Raw genomic sequence first — 23,867 nt, forward strand, 5'->3', positions numbered from 1 at the left:
AATCTAGCCGACATCCTGTCCCCTTGGGTCTGGGACTTCCCTATTCTTTTTATACCTCGGGGAACTCAGATCAATAATAACAGCAAAATCAAAATCGTATATTTCTTTGAGTAAGTAGCTGAATCATATTACCTACAACGGTGGCAATACTGACAGTAAAATCGGTTTGCGAATTAATTCAGAATACTGGAAACCCGAAATGTTCCATTGTTTGTTCTATTAAGTAAAACAAATACATTAGGACTAGATAGCCGTGTGATGTAAAAACTCGGAAAAACGTTTTTTTTAGATGCGAAATTGGTTGATCGTCAAAAAACAGTGTGTAGTAAATTTTGTCCTAATCCAACCGATTTTGAGATACGCACAATATAGATACACAAAATGAATATTATATTATAGTTGTGTACAAGAATTTCTTGTACATAAGATTCTTTGAGTCACGCAGTCAACAGTACAACGAAAATTTTTTATAAGAAATAATTATTTTGATAAGTTTGAACTTAGAGGAAATGCACTCTTCCAGAATAGTCCATAAATGCAGCAATTATTTCCACGGCCTCTAGTTCATGTATAGAACTCCAAGTATATATATTTAAGTATAATATTATCACACATTCACTGCATTGCTTAATTCGCCCTTTGCCAAAACCCACCCAGTAAGCTGCCAACTTTCGTACGGGGTTGACGTGCCCTAGTAACCGCCATTTTGAAAATTACCCGCGTCAAGTGAATTTTCGCGCCAACCACGTTCGGAATCCAGTAGCGTCCTTATGAAGGAAGTAATAAAAGATATTCCTTTTGAGCACTCAACGATATTGTGTTGTCGGGACAATAATTTCTACAGAATACTAGGTAATGTATATTTATTTTTTCTATACTTATATTCATTTAATCTTTTCAATCGGGGTTCTTCAGTCGATGATACTAAGGTTTTTAAGCTGATTATTTTTATGTGATATTTTTGATTCCATATAGTCTTGCAACAAATTGGTGATCTAGTGAAGTCATTGCTGGCTTCCTGATTTTAGTAAAGGTGGTGGAAGGCCTTATTCTGTTTCGTATTATTATTTGGGTCCCAACAGGATATGGAGCGTCCTTGGTACCTGCAAAAGGTAGAATCGTAGGCTCTAACTACGGTGCCCCCTTTCGGTGCTCGTCAACAGCGTACCACTGCGCTTTCGGTTGTTGAATTCATATTCAATATATATATATATATATTATACGTTTATTCTACACTTAATAACGTCGGCAATGGTCCTGTGATTCCTCTAATGTTACACGAGACTGTGGGCTACAGTGATCTGACCCTTTAATAAAATCTTTAAACTTAATCTTTTTAAAAAAAAATTAAAAAAGCTCTGGTCTGTTTATTATTCAAAGACTGATGTGAGTGATTTTTTGTGCGCAGATTTAGAGATAATATGTCAATTTAGTTTACTTTTTTGTTTGTTAATTGATTCGAGTATTATTTTGATTGGCTTTGACGTTTCTGAGACAAACAGAATAACACATCATTTAAAAAAATGTTTTTTATTTTTATTGATTTATCGATGCTCATTGAATTTCCACATCAATATCCAAAGTTAAATAATTCTAGATTAAAAATTAATCCACTTCGGAAAGTGGCTTAATGTGTTGAAAAGTAAGTTAAATAATTATATACGGTTTATTAACTTAGATCATTTATTAGACTGTTAACCTCTATTGTGAGCATTACACGCACACTAACACAAAGTGACAAACAAATCGCGAGTATAAGACGTACCTTGTCACGCATACAAAAGTAATAAACCTGGCCCGTTTTTATCGGTTGTCTAGCAGCATCAAAACGGTTAAATTATCTAGGGTATCTGTAAATTTTGATTCATTCGAGAGTGTCGAAATATACGTTTTTTGTGGCATAAACGGCCGTATTATTTTACGTGAACTTAAAACTTTTTCTTTCACGGCTTCAAGAGATTGTAAACCTAAAATGTATACTGTTTTAATTACCAAAATACCACCACGTGCTCCCAACATTAATAAGATCAGGATTATTAAGGTCTTGACAGACGGACAGCAAAGTGTTTTTTTCCTTTTGAGGTACAGTACCCTAAAAAGGGGAAAGAGTAGTTAATTTTAGTCATAATAAGTATTTTTCATTGTGAACAGAACTACGTCTGTCGGCTCATCTAGTGTATATATTTAAGAATTTTGTTTTCTGAAGAGGAATGTGTGGCGAATTTATTAAAGAGAATAGGGTTGACGAATTATATTATGATGTATTAAGAAAAAGAGCCTTCCTTCATGGATCGGACCGCATTAGAAACAGACGTTATTCAATAATTAGTGCTGTGTATAACTGTTGTAAATATCACATTTGTGACCTGTGACAACTTAGTATATAGAATATTTGACATAATATTTTTTTAATTATATACTGAAATTAAATTTAACATCAATGAATTGTATAGGCCTTTATTAATTTTATTTAAATAATTTAATTATTTTCTTTTTAATTTTAATCATGACAAATATTATATTTTTATCTGTAATTTAATTAAAATCAAATTAAACTCGATTATGTAATGTAATTTAAATCATTCCTTGTTTGTAGATCTATAAGTGAAATACCTGAAATAAATGATTTATTTTAAAACATTTAATTTAACTTCTTTATAAAATTATACCAAATACAATCTTGTGGCGTCAGACGGGACCTACCACTGTATGCCTACTGCGATCGGATAACATGTCATTTTTGCCATTATTCCCTCTCGTGTTGCAACACATACTTTTTAAAAGACCTATAAAAGCTTAAAGTATATATTATTACGGTTATACGATGAGGTTCTATACACATATAAGGACATATCATTCACAGTCTGATAGCGGAACGGCAAAAATGTGCTTAAAGACTACGTAAGCACACTTTTCTCCTTAGTCATGTGTCAAGTCCCACTGTCGAAGCCAAACCTGAACTGAATAAATGTTTTACATTGCTGCTTATTGACCAAGAATATTTTAAACAACTGGAGTTAATGCGGCAATGTATAGTATATTATGCATGTTCCGTATTAAGGCTTTGTTTTTATATGAAGCGATTTGTCTATATGCATAGAAGGCATTGCTATCATGAGGCAATCTGTATTAAAAGAAGTATTAAGTATTAAGATACGAGAACACATAAGCCTGTTCTTCTCATATCCAGTTGACAATATATAGTAAATCTAGTAAGATTTACTTCTAATTTAACTCTCTGTACGGCTCATTAGCTGCTTCTGTGATGATCGCGGACCTTTGTACGCATACAATTTTTCCCAATAGCTAATCAATTTTTTCATTCATAATATTATGTTACAAACATATGATTGAGATGAAAAACAATGATCTGAGATCTTCATTTCAGATCTGTGGCATATTTTTTAGGTTGGCAGATATTTTCACTTTTTTAGTAATTTAATAGTTTAATATTTAATTAAAATATTACTACCTTACAAATAAACTTGGTATAAAGTTATTCCTGAGAATAAACCAAGAATATGCAAAATATACATTTTGCTAATGATTCAAAGTTTATTTGTAAGGTCGTTAGATTTAGATAGAGATAGCAAAACTATGTTGGCCAAAACAGCGGGAGCAATAGTTCATTGAAGCAGAACAGTTATCTAAAAGTTCAATATCATATATTATTTTGTCGTAGAAATACTGGAAGAGTGCCAGAAAGCGATATCTATAGGATTATTGAAGCATGAATGATAGATCTTGCCTTGTCTGTCTTTCATTTAGAGTTGTATTGAAGTATAGTTCTAGTTATACATATTATATCTAGACTTATCTGTATCATATCTTACCATCTAAATAACTTCTCTGATTATTAGTAAGCTATCGGTTATATAATAAGTTAGCTTATTTAACTTTACTTTTACTTAAAAATTTTAGATTTTATGTTAACGTTTTTGTAATTTATCTTAGATAACTTAGATCTTTGTTTAAAAAAAAACACTGCATGCGCTCCAGAAATCATAGTTTAATATTCGAGAGCGCATCTATCCAGAGATAGGTACTATCCTTAAAACAGATTGAAAAACTATCTTCATTTGGAATTTGCCACCAAAAATAGTGTATTTTTTTTTAATCTGTGAAAATGTCGAATATCTCGAAATTCGAGGGACTTTCACTGAACATAAAACATACTTTATACCGCCACAACGTCTATATTATCCATTCATTGTACACTTTACCTAAAGAAACATTTGCTTAGTTTTATCATTTATTCCTGTATCTTACTGTATCTTTAAATATGAACGTTTGTTTCAACAATCACTATAATGTCAGTTTTCAAACAGGTATCTACGAATATTTTAATTATATTTTCTGCTTATATTTGATTATTATTAATCACTTATTGAAAGTTGAAAATTGAAAATGCGGTACCCCTATTGCTAATCCTTGCTGCGTAGACAAACACAACTGAAATGTTATCAGAGTGTGTATTGGGCCATTGTGGGCCAGTCCCACTTGCGCTAGACGAGTTTGTTATGTAATTATAAAGTGAATACTTCTGTAGGCACGTTGGGATGGGGGCCGTATAATATATCTATTATATTACATAGATCGGACAATAGGATTTCTTAATGAAATTATACTAACATAATATTGTCTAACTAACATACGAGAGTGGGTCAGGGATTGGAAAGTAATACACAGCTTAAAGGAAGAACTCACTATTTCGCCGGTCTGCCGCTGTTCTTCTTCAGAAGGCGGTGCCTTCAGCAGTTCACACAGCACCGAACACTCGTTCTCTTCTATCTTCTCCTCACTGAATCACTTTTCATACTTTTCACTAGTTCTTCTTCCTTTCTTCTTTTCCTTTTCACTTTTTGAGAGTCTGAACTAGAACTGCCGTAGGCCACGCATAGTACGAGTTATATACCCCCGGGTCTGTTCTTTTTTCAAAATGATTCTCTTCCATCTTTAAATTTTAATTGACCATAACGTAATAACAGGTATATCAAGCAGTACTTGATCAGACCTTGTACCTTTCTTGTACTATAAGATCTCTTTACCATCACATATTTACTATACAACAGGCATTTAATATATATATATATATATATATATATATATATATTTAATTAAAATTTATTTATTTTCATTATCCTTATTTTAGTAACTGTAAACCCAAGTTGTTGAATCTGATGATAAAAATTTGAGAATTGTTGTGCTTTTGGGTGAAAATTGATGAAGATAGTAATGTTAAAAATGCAATAAAAGATAAAACTTTATAAAATTTGTATCTTTTATTTCCACCTATAATATATATAAATAAGTTCTTTTTCATGCAAGACAGCGTAAGAAAAAAAAATATTACTATATTAATACGTTAATTAAAAACAATTTGTAATTAAAAATATATATAATAATATTCCTTAACAACCCTCCTACTTGTCGAAGTCTCAAGACTGACCGTCCTTTTAAAATGTTGTTTTTTATGCATTGGTGATTCTATCCATTTAGTGTCACTTACTAACTGGCGCGGTGCGGCTCCAATAATCGTCGATGAAGTCATTTCCAATCAACTTGATTCTTTAGCGTTGCGTAGAGATGTGGGTTCTCTCTGCATCTTCTACCGCATTTATAGGAGTTAGGAAGAGTTGCTCGAAAATGTAGGCAAATCTATAAAACATTTCGTATTGCAAATCCCAAAAAATACTACCGCTTGTGCCAAAAGTAGTTTCCTTAAAATTAGCAGTGATAATCAAGTTTAACGCGAAGAGTTGCTTTTAAACGTAGAATATGTATATAAATTGGTATTGCAGTAGCGAGATTCTAAAAAATTAGACGGTCTGAGTGAGTCTCACATCTTCGTGTCGTTTGATTTCGAGAAACTTGGCCGGTAGGGCCCAGGTGCGAGGAGAATGTACATAGTACTATCTACGCGCTTCAATAAGGCTACTGGAAACCCAAGTGCTGGTAGCTATTTCGGTCAACGGATCAGCCTAGCTATCCAACGTGGAAATGCTGCCCGTATCCTTGGTACACTAATATTAATCCTTAAATAATGTAATAGTAATAAGGAATTAGTATAACTAAGTAACTATTCGATAACTATCAAATAATTTAGCATACTCGGACGCCGATGGGGTTGCGTTAAATTCCCATAAAAGCTATGTTGCTTGAATCAAGCCGAAGTGGCGCCAACGGGACATCAATACGGCGCACTGACGATCGAATATTACAATTTACACGAAATATGCGGAATATTTTAGCAGTTTATGGAGCAAACAATGTTGCTTAATCATATCGGTGTTAGCGAAGTACAGACGGCTGACTTTATTCATGTATATTTTCGTGTTCATTTGCTTATCAATGAGCTTATATTATGGAATAGGACAAACGAGCATACCCAATGGTATTACTATTGTTGACGCTGGGATGAGCTACTGTTCAACGTGTACGTGGACTTGTTTTGGAACACGTGCTCCCGCAGGCTGGTCTTAGATGCTTCCACCAGCAAACAGTGTAGTGTCCTAGCATTTAATGTATTCTCACATATACCCGAAGGGGTTGATGTCTGATTTGGCTGAGCTAGGTTAACGTGAGTGGCCCGTCTGTGACTATTGTTACATCATCTGCGAGTAATAATATATAGACTGGGCTGTAGAATATTGTGATAGCTTCGTTTAAGGTGTCAGAGCTTTGTACAAGTCATTGCTGGACATGTGGTGCAAAAACTATTGACGGTTCAATAATCAATATAATATAATGTGTTGGTATTGTTATTATTTTCGATCAATTTCTTCCCGGAAGAACTCAATATAAACTAAAAGAACCTGTAAAAAGGCATAAAAGGCATTTATTTTCTCAAAATTGATTCCTTTAGAATTCTTTTTGATGTCATTTCATTTCAACTACTAGATACTACTACCGCTTCGGAAACAAATGGCGCTCTGAGAGAGAAGAAGCGGCGCATGAAACTCTCCCAGCATTCTTTTTTTGCGCTCTTTTCAATAAAAATATACAATATTGTACAATCATTTCAATCGCTATAAAATAATCGCAATGTAGTCCCAGGCTGTCCAATCATTTAGATATTCAGCAGTGGAGTAATAGGATTTACGACAGAGCCATTTTCTTATAAAACATTTAAATTTATTTATAGATAATGCCTGAACAGTGGCTGGGACATTATTATAGAAGTGTATAGATTTACCCTTAAAGCTATTATGTATCTGATGAAGCCTACTAGAATTAGTTACAAGCAATCCCTTATTTCTAGTGTTATAATAATGAAAATCACTATTAAGAGCAAAAAGGTGACGAATTTGTGAACGTTTATTAAATTTTTTGAACAGTCATAATATTTATTTCTTTAAATTCTTCTTTGAGAGACTGTCTTTAACCAAGCTGATATATAGCACGAATAGCTCTCTTTTGAAGTGCAAACACTATATCAATGTCAGCAGCATGACCCCATAGTAAAATACCATACGTCATTATTACATGTGTATGTTATTATTACAATGAAATCTTATTTCGAAAATTCCTCACTTAACAAATAAATAAAGATTTTGATAATATTTTTTTTTTTGCTTAATATCATGACACTTAAATATAGTTCGATATATATATATATATTTCATGTATAACACATTGAATAAAAAATTTAACTGTCAATTGTATTAATAACGTCAATTATTAGCAGATTTCCCCTTAAAAATATTTTTAAACACCTTTCAGACCAAGGCTACATGTAGCGTAGTATAACTTCCGACTTTAGATTATTTATACATCTACATAGACTGTGACAGCTGTGAAAACGTCGAAAACGTGAGGTGAGACAGCCTCTATTATGAGCAATGCACGCACACTAACACAAAGTGTATAAGACATAGCTTTTCACGCACACTAAAGTAATAAACCTGGCCTGTTTTTATCGATTGTCTAGCAGCAAGAGGCTCTATCTAGGCGTATATACTATCTAAGCTTCAGACTTTGAAAGCCTGAATAGAACACGTCATGATTATATAAGAAAGACGTATTTAGTTACGTAAGCAGCACCTGTTAGACAATACCTGATTCAAACATCGTTGTTGTATGACATTAATAACTGGCGTACACTGTTGGCTTGTAACTGTGTCCTATTATATTGAGGCGGGTAATTTTGGCAGGCCCCTGAGCTAATTTAAAATTAACTAAAATAATACGTCTACGGTCTTGGTGTGAGATATGCTAGTCACGCGATTGCTCGATGACGATTATAGAGGAACATGAATGCAATATTCATTATGGTTGTCCGCACATACATTATCATCTCTAGTTTTCGTTTGGCGCTTTAGATAATTGAATATCATTTAGTTCAGTCGTAGTTGATGTCAGCTTTTGGAAACATGTGCAACGAGAATGGTTACCAGAACTTGCAAACTCATCACTCACCCTTGCGCTTTATTTGTGTAAAGTTTATTATTTAGATGACAAAGGCTTCTATAATCTTCAAAAATGCAATTTGATAATATCTTCTTCGATATTTTTTTCTCATCCACACACATAGTATTGTTGTCATCTCTGGTCTGGTTCACGTCAGTATCAGCTCAAACCATTTGACCACCTGCTCGAATTGTCGAAGACCTCTACAAACTAATTTGTTTTATATATTAAAGCCATTGTAAAATACTTTTTTTGATTGAAAAGAGTGGCCGTTGGGTTTCTTGTATGTTCTTCTCACGAGCTCAACTTTTTCCGAACATAGGGTAAATTCAGTAATTTAAAAGAAATGTTTATAGTGACGATTCAAAAGCGCTTAATATAAACCTAATTGAATAAAGTTTATTTGACTTTGACTTTGACTTTGACCCAGTGCCGTTGCTTAGGCACGTCGCTTCATTGTGTGTCTCCTACCGCATTTATCACTAGACGTGTTCCGAAGAGCTGTTTGACCGGATCCCTGCCACCAAGCTACACCTTCACACGACTCAGGATATCATCCCTACCACCTGGATGAGTGACGTTCCTCCATAGTGCAGTTTTCAAGGAATTTTCTTCTACGTACAACAGTGCTGTGGAATGAGCTTCCTTGTTTGTTTCCGGGACGATGCGATATGGGTACCTTCAAAAATAGCGCGTACACCTTCCTTAAAGGCCGATGACGCTCCTGTGCTTCCTCAGGTGTTACAAGAGAATGTGGGCGGCGGTGATCACTTAACACTAGAATACCCGTACGCTCGTTTGTCTTCCTCTACCATAAAAAAACAGACACAATTAAATAAAAGGTTTTTTTTTATATAATAATTGAGTTAGTACGTAGTAGTTGAATCCTATTTTCGAAACTTTCAATAAAATAATACATCAGATTAACTATTGTTAATTTAACAAAATTCAAAACATCAAATAGTGTCTCATATTTGACCGATAATAGTACAAGTGGTTACCGTATTTCTTTAAGATATAAATAACAATATGTACACAGATAACACGGCTATTATCTGTTTTGAAAATAGATATAATGGTTTGTACATACTTAGCTTTTATGTCATAGGAAACTCTTGAAAAATATATTTGTAGCACATAACAGATAATCTATGAATCATACAATGACGTTCTATACATACATTGGTTTCATACAATATTATTTCATCACCACTTCAGTCGGAAGACGTCCACTGCTGGAGATTATTACATTACTAGCTGACCCGGCAAACGTTGTTTTGCCATATTATAAATTGTATTGATCTTTTCCTTGCCAGTTGATAAGAGATGGCGCTAGTTGTATTTATTAGTAACAATCACACTTCTTTTATAGTTTGTATAATTCACACAATAGTTTTATAAATTATAGCCTATTTGTTATTCAGGTGTGTAAGCTATATTATTGTAAAGTTTCATCAAAATCTATTCAGTAGATTTTGCGTTAAAGAAGTTCAAACATACATCCAGACATACAAACTTTCACATTTATAATATTAGTAGGATAACATATAAGCTCGTCTCGGGACGCCTGACAGAAGTGATAACTTACGTCGAACTATTTAATATTAAAATTGTTTAACTTGTTTCTCAAGTTTAGGTTATTAAGTGCTTAAATTTGATGTTTATTAAAATAATAACGTAGAAAAAGGTTATTTATAAATAAAATGTTTTATTCATTATAAAATATATTTTATTCTTAGTTACAATTCTTGAATATGTATTGTATTAGAATTTCGTGTATGTACATAATTAGTATAATTATTTAATCATGTAAAAGTAACAATTGAGTAATTAGAGTGAGAGAGGAGGAGCCAGTCTACCGCTGCCGTATGCGTGACAGAAAGGGAAGTCAGACAGACTGGCGCCGTAACGCGTTACGTTACGAAGTGGTTTAGCCTCCCATAAGAAGTTACGTACGTAGATCTCTACGTGAGTGCCGGCAGAGCAATCAGGGTTATCAGTACTGAGTTATAAAATAATAATACAAAATTGTTGTTGTACGTCACGTTGTTTGCCTGCGATGATATCCTACTGAACCGATTTTAATCAAATTTGTATGAAGTGTGATCTAACTTGAGAGATATAATTTTTTTTTATTTCGATTCGAGACCTTTAATATTTTTAATTTCAAATTTTATTTCTGTATTAGTAATAATTCTATGAAATAAATTTTTGTCACACAGTTTAACAGTTCTATTGTGACATTATTTCGTTACGAGAACAGGGAGAAACTAACAAATTAAAGTAATGATTTAACTTCTTCAAATTTCGTTATGAATAAAATAAATTTAATGTTTGATATGAAAGTTTGTATCTTAAATGTATCTATGTAGGTGAAGTGAAGCACACCACTCACTAGCTAGTTATTACTATAAGTATTTTTCTGTACTGTGGTCATGATAAATAAAACGGTTTGTGATTTATTATTAAAAAGGTAATTTTAAAGATACGGATGTTTAGCTAATGTACGATCAAAAAGATCAATCAAATATTTGTAGATAGACGCGATATTGACACCCCTAGCCGTGTCTCCTGCGTTAATCAACGCTAGTAGGGAAGATGATCTAATTATTTCAGGTGACACGCAATTATGACTTTGGCCATATCAAGCTAAATACAAAGGTTTGAAAAGGGAGATCCGCAAAACATTCCAAGGATGGATTATTGAAACGCCAAAAGCAGAAATTGATTAAAATAATATTATCAGATCATCATTTATTTAGGATTGCGCTTGAATATAAATTTGTTAGTAATTCAATCAGCAATTATATTCATTATATATATAGCAATTATATATATATATATTATTCAATAGTAATTCATTTGTAAAATTGTTATTTTGCTGTGGCGTTACAATGGCGAAATATAAGTCAGTCAGTAACTACTGTCAGTAACTACTGCGTAGTATTGCATTATTACTGGGGAGCTGGCAAAATGTTTATCGTACAGTTACAACGAGTGCACAGAACACTACTGAAAACGATTTACAATATACCAATTAATTAACAACATTACACGAAGAGAGTAAACTTATCAGTGTGTGTCAATAATATACTTATGGAATAATTTTACGATTTCATGCAAAAAGTTGTAAAAACTAATGAAAATAATACAATTCCCAATTTTCATATCCCAACTACAAAACAGCTTAGTCGCAATATGAATTTAATGCGGCATTTGACTTAATAACTTAAGTAAATTAAAAATTATAAGAAAAAAAAGCAAATCTACCCTAAGTAAATCTTTAAAATCATCGCTAGTAGCATAAAAATACAACAACACAGAAAACGTTACAAACACTTATTTTATCTTGTGCTCGAAAACCATTTTGAGACAATAACATGGAATAAAAACAAAATTTTACACACACACACACGCAAGAAATTAACTCGTTTCTAGTGAGTTTTCTTAGTGATTAGTATCAAGTGTAAGCTTTTGGAAGGACCTAGCCTCTGCAAATCAGGACAAAAAACTTTCTGTTGCCATACTTTGAATAATTGATTTTATGATTATTATTATTGACTCAATTATTATCATTATAATAACTATAAGCCCTAGTAGTATAGTAGAGTAGTAGCTCCAGTCTCTCTATCCGTGGGTTCATTTAAAATGATTGTAGCACCACGTTATATGAACGTGTTAACATTATTATTGAAACATACACTCTATATTTGACGTAATAGAGTTACACTTCTAATTTATTTATATGTAAGTACTTTTATTGTCACTTGAAATGTTCATTTTAAAACAGTGGAGTGCGCGTTTGGCACCGCAATGCAGTGTTCGGTTCATGTACAAGAGTCGTAATAATCGATCTTTTGAGCAAAAACTGTTGTGTGTTTTCAGCAGGCTGAGTTAAATGAACAACATATTGTCTCTATGTTTATGACGTTTGTGTCAGACTGACTCGATTTATGATTGTTAGTGATCCTACATTTATTATTGCTGCGGTGTCTTCATTTTAGAATGCCGTATCCAAATGGTGAAAAACGGATCCCTATTACTAAGAGTCCGCTGTCTGTCCGTCAGAATGTCTTCACAATAGCTATTCTTTTTCTACTTCAGATGGCATAATATCGAAGGTTGGCAATCATTAAGGCCAACTGTATTTTGTTCACGGTTGCCCTAAACAGTGATTTTGCACTCATATTGAACCTCTGGCGAAGGTTCTTAAGCCAAGAAGTTCGTCTGTCAGTCAGCCAGGTCTTTGTTTGCCTTTTATCTTTCCTTATATTATGAGCTGTAGCATTTCACATTATATGGCGCAGTTATTCAAATATTCTACTTTGTACATATTTGAGAAACTCTATGGAATTTCCCAAATTTCACATTTCCCAATAAATTAAGACCTCTTAAGAATAATAAAAGTAACGTTAAGATTGTGAGTAACTCTGATGCCGTACTCAAATGACTATCACTACCACTCGACTTTGCATATGTCGACTTCTAGAAAACGGACCTTATTGATTGATATTTAGGATGGGATTAAAATTAAGCTAAAGATTTGAGTGCCTCGGTTGGCAAAGTAAAAGTTTTTTTACCGTACATGAAGAATTACTGGCTTAAACATGAAAATTTTATATGCAGGCACTACATACTAAACAAAATAATTAACAAAATTGTGTGTCTTAATAGAGGACATAGAATTAACATTGAAAAAAGCCCAAGAAAAAGAGATAATTAAAAAAGATAAATTGGTTATTAATGCGCAAACGAAACTTACTAATAATTATATATTTTTAGGCCATTTTATGGAAATACTACGTTATTTAATATAGGTACCTATGTACAAAAATTATACATTTTGCCTATTTCGGCAATTTGTACTTATCACACCACTAATGTTAGATATAAAAGGTGTAAGTAAAACCCGTGGTGTGAAGACGAGGAAAAAAACATTTTCCGTCCATAGTCATTCGTTATCTAAACTATCGAGAATGTCGAGATCATGAGAATAGAAATTGACACATCACTTATATCAATTACCAACAGGGTGTAGTAAAACCCTTGGTGTGACGACGAGGAAAAAAAAAATATTCGTAGTCACACTGGTGTGACAAACGGGTGTGACCACGAGTCGGGAATGCATATTTCGGCTTTGTTTTGATACGACGTGATTTGTCTATAATAATTATGTAATAGAACGTCATTGATAGAACTTGGCCGTTATTTTCTTTATAAGTACCTAATCCGTGACTCTTGTCAACACCATGTCAGAAAATTAAAAAATACCACGAGTATTTGATTCGTATCTTAAGATTATGTATTTTGATTGAAGAAAATTTGTTGTGTATTGAAATTTTTATCGAAATTTCCTGAATTTTTTTGTTGTTACAAAAAGTTAACAAACTGCAATGCAATAAATTTGTGTATGTATTCTTATAGTGTTCTATAAGAATATATACTATTAAATATTATGAATTTGTTTTGATTATATTTTGAAAATTCTTAAGAACGTTGATTGCAATGCTAAATGAATAGGAAAGAAGTAACCGTAAAAAATCATATAGGAATGTAGATGATATGACTTGTATGATTGTATTTACGGTTTTTGAACAGTTCTTGGCTTGTCCATGGTAAGTAAGTCTTGATTTCATTTGAATTTAATTAAACCAGTGGGAGGCTGCTTTGCACAGAATGCCGGCTAGAATATGGGTTATGTATTACCACAACAGCGCCTATTTCTGTAGTGTCTAATACACAGTGTCATGGGTAAGCATTACTGTGTTTCGGTCTGAAGGGCGTCGGGCGCTAATGAAATTACTGGACAAATGAGACTTAACATCTTATGTCTCAAGGTGACGGGCGCAATTGTTGTTTTATGCCGCTCAAAATTTTTAAGTTTTCAATAATCCTGAATCATGATACGCCCCGCCCATAACATTGCGTTGCCACTCAGGATTCTTGAAAAACCCGACCAATGCGTGACCAATTTTGATTTGTCAATGTGTGTGTTAGCTAGTGATGTAATATTTAAAATACTAAGGAGCTAATGCCAAGCGTGGCTGACTCTTTACGATGTGTCATTCAAAATCGGTCAAAGTAACAATAGATTCACTTTCCTTCTCTATGTGGTGTATCTCCGTTAGATATGTACTTCTTTCTTGCACCCTTTGCTCCTCTATACTCTATGACGGTTGGGGCGAATTTAACTTTAAACATTGCGTTATTTATTATTGATAAAATATATTATCATTAACATAGTTCAAAATCTATATGAAGAAATATAAAGCGTCGGTGTCGCATTAAGTTGAACTGTTGTCTCTTACCACGGAGCCCCCGGTTCGACCCTCGCCATTGGACACTTCATAAGATCGACAACGCTCATGTGATTCCTCTGGTGTTACAAGAAAGGGCCGCAGTGATCACCTACCATGAGATATCGTATGAAGCGCGTTTGCTTTCCTTTTCCAAAAAAAATTGAAGACCACATTAGGATAAATATAATAACAATAAAAGGCATTTTTGATACATCCTCTAACCAAAATATTGTTCGCACAAGTTGCTTGAAGGAAGAAAGACTTCTGTGCATAGCTTAAAGCTGTTCCTTCCGATCGTATTTTCTTTTTATTGAAGAGAGGACAAACGAGCGTACGGGTCTCAGGTCGCCACACATCCAGATGATGTATTAAAAACTTTTTAATAAATTTCCAGAACTGTTCACTCGAGAATGAAACGCGATGATTCTGTGAAGAGTTTGTCCCGGTATAACTCAACACAACGGCCAGCCTTGACGCTTGGCTTTCGGAGCAACTCCTTGACTATCAGCTCGCTAGCTCAGCAGTCTGCTTTCCTTGCTGAGAAGGCGCGTAACGAACCGTAAGTATACTGTCCAAATAAAGATTTGGTATTCCGTACTTTGGTACTCTTTAGAGTTCCGAAATCTAAAACAGAAACTCTTAAAAAGTTGTTAACTGTCTTGTTAGCCTATACCGTAACTGAGATTATTAATGTTCAACGATGTTATTATCGCAACTAGGTAATTGATACACTAAAAAAATATTAAATAAGCTGTCATGTTTCAAAACTACCGTTCAAATGAATAATTGTTTAAGTTGAGTTTTGGAGCACACATTTAAAGAGCTAATGTGCAAATTTATTGAATTAGGTCTTTAGGACCTTAACGGAGTACTGCAGATTAATGAAACAGATCTAGATCCTAGGCCTCAGAGATTGTAGAGCATGTATATTTATATATAATAGTGCAGATAACGCGGCGTTACACGTCCTCTCTGAATGAGGCCAGCCCACTGCAAAATATATAATAAGCTTCATGAAAAGCATCAATCTTACCAGTGAGCTATAAACAGCGGTCATCACACACTGCCCTGAACTGTACTAAAGCCGCTTTACCAACGATATATGAGTTTTGGAGTTCAGCTCTTACCAGCTTTTTACAAAATGGGAGAATAACGAATAACTAACACACCAAATGAAAGAATATCTCCATCATTAGAAATCCAAGTAAAACTGTTCCTGATCAAGAAGATATTTTATTTTTGGATATGATAAACTGATTTGGAAACCGTCCTTTCTGTGAGGAAGGTATTGGAAGAATGCTTCTTGAGAATCATGATGGAGATTTTGAATGGAATATCAAGCTTGTATTGAAAGATTCACGAGTTCTTCAGTTTGTGTGTGGTCACTAAATATTCCAGGAATAATAAAGTATGCATTGGGACATTGATTTGAATTAACTGTTAATATTTAAGTTTTTAAGATAATATGATCAGGATTTTAGTACTTAAATTTTTAAATATAGAAAATTAATATCAATTTAAGTGATGGTATGTTTGTTTAGCTGCACAAGGATCTTCCAAATCCGGTGCCATTTGGAATGGCATCCAAAAAACGGTACGAAAATACACAAAAAGCAATCTCATGCTTTCATCATGCCATCCATTCAATCCATAATCTTACCAATCCATTTCATGTTTCACGATCATTTAGTAAATACTGCGTTTTTTTACTCTTTCAGTGATGATCCAAATCTTCAAGCGCCAGCTACTTCTTGGTTTCGACTTGTAAGTTTTTAGTTTAGTTTTTTTATGCACTGTGATTATTAAGATTATATAAGTGTCAATAGGTGCACAATTGAATGAGATTTTTTTATTCAAATGGTTTAAGATAGTAGTTTCTTTTGGCGTCAAGTCATCCGTCAAGTATTTGGTAGAAAATGCTGGGAAGGCGTAATTTAATAATGGTTTATAATCTTAATCTAAGGACTGTATGGTTTTTTGATATAAAAATGGCTATCACGTCTTGGCATAAAAATTGGGATGGCAATGTAATAAATATATTTAAAATTCCAATATGCTTTTATAGCATTGCTGGTGTAGTGTAAATACGAGAATATTATGGCTCTCTTAATGGTATTTCAGAAATGATATGCCGCTGAACGATAGTAGATAGATAGATAGTATTTGGTTACCCCGTCGGAGAAATTCTACCCATTCAGGTAAAATATACAATGTAGTTTCTATAGAAGCTTGTGTAAGCAAAAGTCTTGTTCCATTTTGGCAAGTTTAGAACTGAAATTTGCTGCAGCGCTAAACATCTGCTAAACGCATTCATCACGGGAAGTGTTCCGAAAGCTTTTTGACCTGATTCCTGCATCGCGATTTCACCTTCGCACGACACGACACAAATTACGATATCATCCTCGCCACCTGGATGTGTAACGTTCACAGCACGGTTTTCAAAGATCTTCCTTTCACTTACAACCAATATGTGGAATGAGTTTCCATGTACGGTATTTTCAGAACGATACGACTTAGGTACCTACTTCCAAATACTGACCAAATACAACGCTCCTGTGATTCCGCTGGCGTTGCAAGAGAATGTGGGCGGCGGTTGACTCTTAACATCAGGTGACCCTCCACTTCCATATAAACGCTCCTCTTCCAATAAAAAGTTACCTCGTATACTGGAGCGGTGAAATCTGTTAAGTCATTTTATTAAAACAGTTACACATTTACAGTTTAGGTTCGCGACGACATGGGAGCTGCTGTTATTGTTTCTGGGTGTCATCTTCGCATCGCTGAATGGCCTGATGGTACCAGTTGGTGTGATTGGGTACGGCGAGTTCACGGCACTTCTCATAGACCGGACGGTCATGAACGGAACATCCACAAAGACTTGGGCCATCTCGATGTTTGGTGGCGGCAGGATTTTGTAAGTATTACAAAAGTAATAACGAAATATCGAAACATTACAAAGATTAATCAAGCAGAACGCTATTACTAAGACTCTGCTGTTTCTCCGTGAGACTGTCCGTCCGTCTATCACTGTGCTGAATCTCATAAGAATCAATAACAAGACAGTAAATATTTTGACAGGGTGTATAAGTGTTGCGCTTAGAATTACAAGTGCTCACAATTACTAGCGTATCGACATAGTGTGCGAGAGAGAAGAACATCTCCAACGGAAATACATACATACACAGCCTCGTTCCCGTCGGGGTAGGCAGAGACAATAGAATGCCATTTGCTTCTATACTTACAAACCTCACGCGCTTCCTCTACATTCATTACTCTTTTCATACATGCTCGCCGGTTGCGGGTGCTTCGGACCTCTCCTTTTCTCAAGACGTCCCCAATTTGGTCGAAAAACGGAAATTTTCGGTAAAATATTGCGGGAAGGCAAATCTATTATATAACTGATTTGGATTGACAAGTCGTTACCGGTCAGCCACGCTTGGCAATATTGCATAGTATTTTGAATAGCTGTTAGAACACTTTGACAAATATAATTGTAAGTCTATGGTATTGCGGCTTTAATAAAAAATAAGATGGCGAATTCAAAAATGGCCGCCATGCAAATTTTTAAAAGAATTTATAAAAATATTTAAGTACAGTACCTAAGTGGAAATCTCTTATTTATATTTTTAATTAATTTTCAGGAAAAATGCAAGCGCATCGGAGAATCGGTTAGCCTTGATAGAAGACTCGCAAGCTTTTGGTCTCTGTTGTTTTGTATTCTCACTGATGCAGTTCGTGTTCGGAGTTGTCAGTGTTGACTTGTTCAATTACACTGCTCTCAAACAGGTTTGTATTCTTTATTTATATTTTTAATACTAAGTTCTGTTGGTGTTTTGAGTCAATCTATGATTGTACACTTACAACCAACTCCAAAAATCGGAGGAGTTATGAAGATGTGTCACGATAAGATATTGTTAGGTTAGCTAATTACAAATCAAATCAAATCAAATCATCTTTATTTGCAAGATAAGGAAATAATATGTTGTTGGCTTATAATTAACAAGTGCTCTTACGCTAACCCACAAGGCATGCAAACTCATAGAGTTAATTTTAATTTAGTCAATTACATTACGTAATAGCTTAACGGCCGTTCCCAATATTCAGTCTATCTCAGGCCTACTTGACATAAAAATCGTAACTATCGTTGACTTCTCTGTCCCAATAAACTTATCGACGGTAACTCACCTTATCCGTACACGCTGTCTGTCAATGGGACGACGTATAGCTTACCAGCAATAGAAGTTTGTATGGAACTTTCAATTCACGCGTCCCAATATAAGGCGATAAGAATGACTTATCGGGTATATTGGGACAGCTTCAGATTATTGACAGCTAATTACTGACAGTAGAAGGTAGTTATTTATCTGTATCTGTTGATAGTATATTGGGAACGGCCCTAAGACAGAAAGACCCATAAGTAGGGTTAGAGACCCTTAGTAGACCCTTACTTACTTTGTACCTATTACTTGTTACGGGAGAAAAAATGAGTTGCGAGACTTGGTTTTTTTACAATTTATGTGTTTGATGTTTTTTCTTAGAGATTTGGACAGTGTATGCTCTATATGGTCAATAAATATTGTATACAATTTACAGATAGAACGATTGAAGGAAAGGTTCCTTAAGGCAGTAATTCGTCAGGACATCACGTGGTATGATCTTAACACCTCAATGAATTTCGCTACAAAGGTGTCCGAGTGAGTACATTGATTTACTTGACGTTAATTATTTTTAAATTATTCTCACAGGACTGATCGTCATAGCGGTGGATGTCTTCCTGCTGATATGATGATGATGAGAAGAGCTTCAAATATTGTAAATTCCATCGTTGTTTGACTTTAGGTTTTACTATAGCCTTTAACCAAAAAATAAAAGAGAGTTGCCTTAAACTTAAAAGCACAAATAAATAAATAATGATTGATAAATGCATCTATAGCTTAAAATATTTCTACAGACAAAAATGTTAATACTTGAAAGTATTTATTTGAGAATGGTACCTCCCAACTTATAATATGATATTATTGAATTATAGTTTCAAGGTATATGTTATTAACGCAAAAAAATATTAAATTTAATATTGAAAATAAAATTTTTGCATGCCACCAATTTTAATGTTTTAATCACGATTCATGCAAATAATTTTCAAGATTCTGTTACCAGAAATTCTGCTTCATGTTTTTAAAATAAAATTAATAATATTTTTTATAATCGCCAATCAAATGCTGGCAAAATACCTTTATTTATTTACGGTGTGTGGATTGACGCTCAAACTGTAGGTACTCAATAACTCTTGTTTTTATGTTTTAATATACATTTACTGTTTTTGAATTACTCTAGTAAGGCGTGTATGTTGTAATTAAAATGATTTGTAAAACAATGACGCTGTAGATAATGGTTTATAAGAGTCGGAATGACTTTCTTGCCACTTTTTCTCATTAAAGCTCAACCTATTCCGAAGTGGTGGTATATATTGAAAGAAAAGAAAACTTGGCATTCATAATTGTCATTTCCTTGACCTGCATGAATAAAGCGATTTTGATTTGATTTGATTTAATTTAATTTCAGTGACGTCGAAAAATATCGCGAGGGCATCAGCGAGAAAGTGCCAATGCTGGTGTATCTGATAATGTCATTCGTGACGGCTGTGATCATCTCGTTCGCGTACGGTTGGGAGCTGACGCTGGTCATACTCTCGTGTGCTCCTGTTATCATAGCCACCACTGCTGTTGTAGCCAAGGTGAGCAGGGGTCGCTTCAGTATGACATCAACCACTGGACGCGTGTCGAGGGCCGTCTTCGTCTTTAACCCTCTAGCACATGAGTAAATAAAACGGTACAGAGAATAAGCTTCTAAAGAGCGGGCAAAATTGTTACATAATTTATTTTTTCACATATTATTCATGCATACAGAATAGTAAACAATCATATTAATTATTATTATTAACACAATAAAATCACGTTTTATGTTAAAATATTCTTGCTTGCAATTAAAAGGCATAAGAGGCATTTACTTTCTCAAAATTGATTCCTTTAGAATTATTTTTGATGTCATTTCTAATAGCTACTAGATACTTCTACCGCTTCGGAAACAAATGGCGCTCTGAGAGAGAAGAAGCGGCGCAAGAAACTCTCCTAGCATTCCTTTTTGCGCTCTTTTCAATAAAAATTAATGAAACAATACGTGTGTCATGCTAACCTTTGAGATTTCAATAATTTAATTATTTCAAACGGTGGCCGTGAGAGGCAAGAAGTTTTGAAGTGCCAGATTTCAATTATTCAATCCTAAACGCAAATTAAAAAGAAATATTTCAAACTTTGTTCAAATTTTTCCGTGACTATTATATTTTTAACGTTGAAATTTAGATTTTTAGGGCCTTGTTAGGTTGTAGGCGTCGCGCTTAAGGCACGCAATATTTACTTCAATAGAAACTGGTCAATATTTCGTTAATATATAGATTAACACTAAAGATTAAACAGTCCTCAGGGTTGACATATTAATATTTCTGACGAGGAAAGTGCCACCATTTACACACTGACTCTTAAACTTTTATTGCCCATTTAAATTATTTATAAATAATGTTTAGATCCTGCCATCACCTATACTCATCACTTGTATTGCTATACAGATTCAATCATCGTTAACAACACAAGAGCTGAAAGCTTACAGCGTCGCCGGAGTTATTGCTGAAGAAGTACTCTCTGCTATTCGAACTGTGGCAGCATTTGGTGGAGAAGAAAAAGAAATAGCCAGGTAATTAATTCATTGGTTTTTGAGCTAAAATTTTAATATTTTATTTAAAACTTTTAATATTATATATAATTATGTATATCAAAGACATTTAAAGAGAATATACCGACAATACAAACTATTACTATGAAGTCCACGTCAACCGATTTTTGCGGCAACCGGCTTTTGCGTTTATTTATCACAATAACATGGCTTGCAGTGAAAAGCGGTTTGGTAGCATATTATACGACTAAGTTCTATTATTATTGTGTTGTGTAAATGCCCAGAAACAGATCTGGTAGCATTATACACATATATATTTATATTTATTATGTAAACTAAGCCAATCGTACTTATACTAATGGTTCTGTGTGCTTTGGTTTGAACTACAGTTTCATTTTTACACCATAAAACGGAATAATTTGATATTATTGTCGTTTTCGTCTCAAGTTGCACGTTCTGTGTTTGAATGCCGACTGAACGCGCATCAAACCTTATTTTGTTAGTAGAGTTCACTTGACCGCTACATGGCTCAAGGGGCTAAGCGACTGAATTATCATTGGTGCTATTCTCTTTTAATGTCTTTGTATGTAATATTTAAATAAGCAATATTAAAAAAGATTCAACATTTTGAAAATCTCTTGCAACACCAGAGGAAGGGGGACTAGAGCGTTACCGGCCTTTAAGGAATGTGTAGTTGGTTTTTGTTTGTTTTGTTTGCAATATTATCTAGTTTTGAAAAATATTTTCTCGTATCAGATACAACATAAAATAAAATTTTTGTTCGAAGGTTTGTTTAATGTTGCTACAGAGTCTAATAGAAAATCTAAACATTCCAGATACTCTAAAAGACTAGAGCCAGCCCAAAACATGGGGATCCGTAAGGGAGTCTTCTCCGGCATAGGAAGCGGTATCATGTGGTTCATCATTTACGCTACGTATGCCTTGTCGTTCTGGTACGGAGTTGGTTTGATCTTGGACTGCCGACGTGACCCCGTACCTGCATACACGCCAGCTGTTTTAATGATTGTAAGTATATAATAGAATCGTAGCAAAGTAAAAACGCCGCCTAAGTCTACGTTGGTTTTGTGGGACTCGTAAAACCTAAGTGCCCCTGAGGTTGGCTTTGGGCAAGTCCCAGGCCCTAGGCCCTCTAAGCCTTCATCGAAGACGACCTTCTCTTGGGGAGAGAGCAAGGGGCACTCACTATGGAGTATCTGCTTTCGTCGAGTTATCTTCTGAGGGTGGAAGGAGTATGTCAGGGCTGAGCCCTTAGCCCTGGCTCTTCTTCTCCCTAGAAGTTAGGAGAGTCTTTGCGTGATTTGAATGTCTGCACTATTCGCTTGGTTCACAATGTTATATTTTTTTTTGATATTTTTTTGCTTTGTTTTTACGTTGTGTCCTTGCTAGTAGGTAGTCTGTCAGTTCTTAGTCGTTTTCGGCCTCTTGCTTGGATTGCTGCTTCCACTTCGTCAATGACGTCTCTCAAGTACCCACCTCAGGGTCTTGTGTGTAGCGGGGCAATTCCCACCAGATAAAGGTGTGAGGCGGCATCTGCTTGCCGGAACATATCAGTATTGTAATCCTTCGTATGTAGGCGTCTTTATTTTTCATCTTGAGTTCTTTGGCGATCGTAGCGTGTCTTATGTAACGCGGTGCCCCTACTATGGCACGCAACACCCCGGTACTTCGTGGCGAGAAACGAGTACCAAGCTGCTGGTGCAAAGATCAGTCTGGACCGTATGTAAGTTTTATAAATCATAAGTTTTGTTCCTAGTGGCAGCTTGGACCGCAGGATGGGCTGGAGTTTAACGCGGGCACCCCTTGCCATCTCTATGTCTATCTATGATATTGTCTACATGTTTCTTGAAGCTGAGTAGCCGGTCAATGGTTAATCATGTTGTACATGACACTCGGTGTAAAACAGATACTCGCCATATTAATTAAGCATATAGTATATGTAGGTATTTATCTGACTTTCAGATATTCTTCAGTGTGTTACAAGGAGCACAGAACGTGGGGTTGACAGCACCACATTTGGAAGCCATGGCCAATGCTCGAGCGTCTGCTGGATCCATATTCGCTGTAATGGACCGAAAGCCGCAAATCGACAGCCTCTCTACTGAAGGGGCACGGCCGGAATTGACGGGAGATTTGCAGCTTAAGAACGTTTACTTTAAGTATCCAGCAAGACCAGATGTACAGGTTTGTATGGATTTTGATTTGACCAGTATTTTCCCTATTCGCCCGGAGACGTCTCTTTATGTATGTCTTGTATCAAATTTATAACGGGTGATGTTCCGAGGAAAAAAGAAAGTTGGCAGGCCTCCCACAAGTTGGACTGACAATCTGATCAAGATCGCTGTAATAGGTTGGATAAGGACATTGCAGGACCGATCGTCGTGGAGATGCTTGGGAGAAGCCTTTGTCCAGCAG

At 34.8% G+C, this 23,867-nt stretch overlaps 1 protein-coding gene across 3 annotated transcripts in view; it reads left to right on the plus strand.

Moving 5' to 3' along the window:
• The first annotated feature begins 669 nt into the window (after positions 1 to 669).
• The window catches only part of LOC126970964 (multidrug resistance protein homolog 49-like), a 46,103-nt gene continuing 22,905 nt past the window's right edge, over positions 670 to 23,867 (plus strand). For 2 of the 3 annotated variants that reach the window (XM_050817114.1, XM_050817116.1), the window contains exons 1-10: positions 670 to 852; positions 15,103 to 15,267; positions 16,427 to 16,472; positions 17,429 to 17,622; positions 18,350 to 18,494; positions 19,302 to 19,402; positions 20,271 to 20,442; positions 21,331 to 21,455; positions 22,271 to 22,460; positions 23,415 to 23,636. In XM_050817114.1, the coding sequence (XP_050673071.1) occupies positions 15,119 to 15,267; positions 16,427 to 16,472; positions 17,429 to 17,622; positions 18,350 to 18,494; positions 19,302 to 19,402; positions 20,271 to 20,442; positions 21,331 to 21,455; positions 22,271 to 22,460; positions 23,415 to 23,636 (1,344 nt within the window). In that variant the 5' untranslated portion in view covers positions 670 to 852; positions 15,103 to 15,118. Of the gene's footprint in view, positions 853 to 13,869; positions 14,025 to 15,102; positions 15,268 to 16,426; positions 16,473 to 17,428; positions 17,623 to 18,349; positions 18,495 to 19,301; positions 19,403 to 20,270; positions 20,443 to 21,330; positions 21,456 to 22,270; positions 22,461 to 23,414; positions 23,637 to 23,867 lie in introns of those variants that run through there. The other variant, XM_050817115.1, reaches the window with a different exon arrangement.

This window comes from Leptidea sinapis, chromosome 22 (assembly GCF_905404315.1).
Source record: "Leptidea sinapis chromosome 22, ilLepSina1.1, whole genome shotgun sequence".
Lineage (NCBI taxonomy): Eukaryota > Metazoa > Arthropoda > Insecta > Lepidoptera > Pieridae > Leptidea > Leptidea sinapis.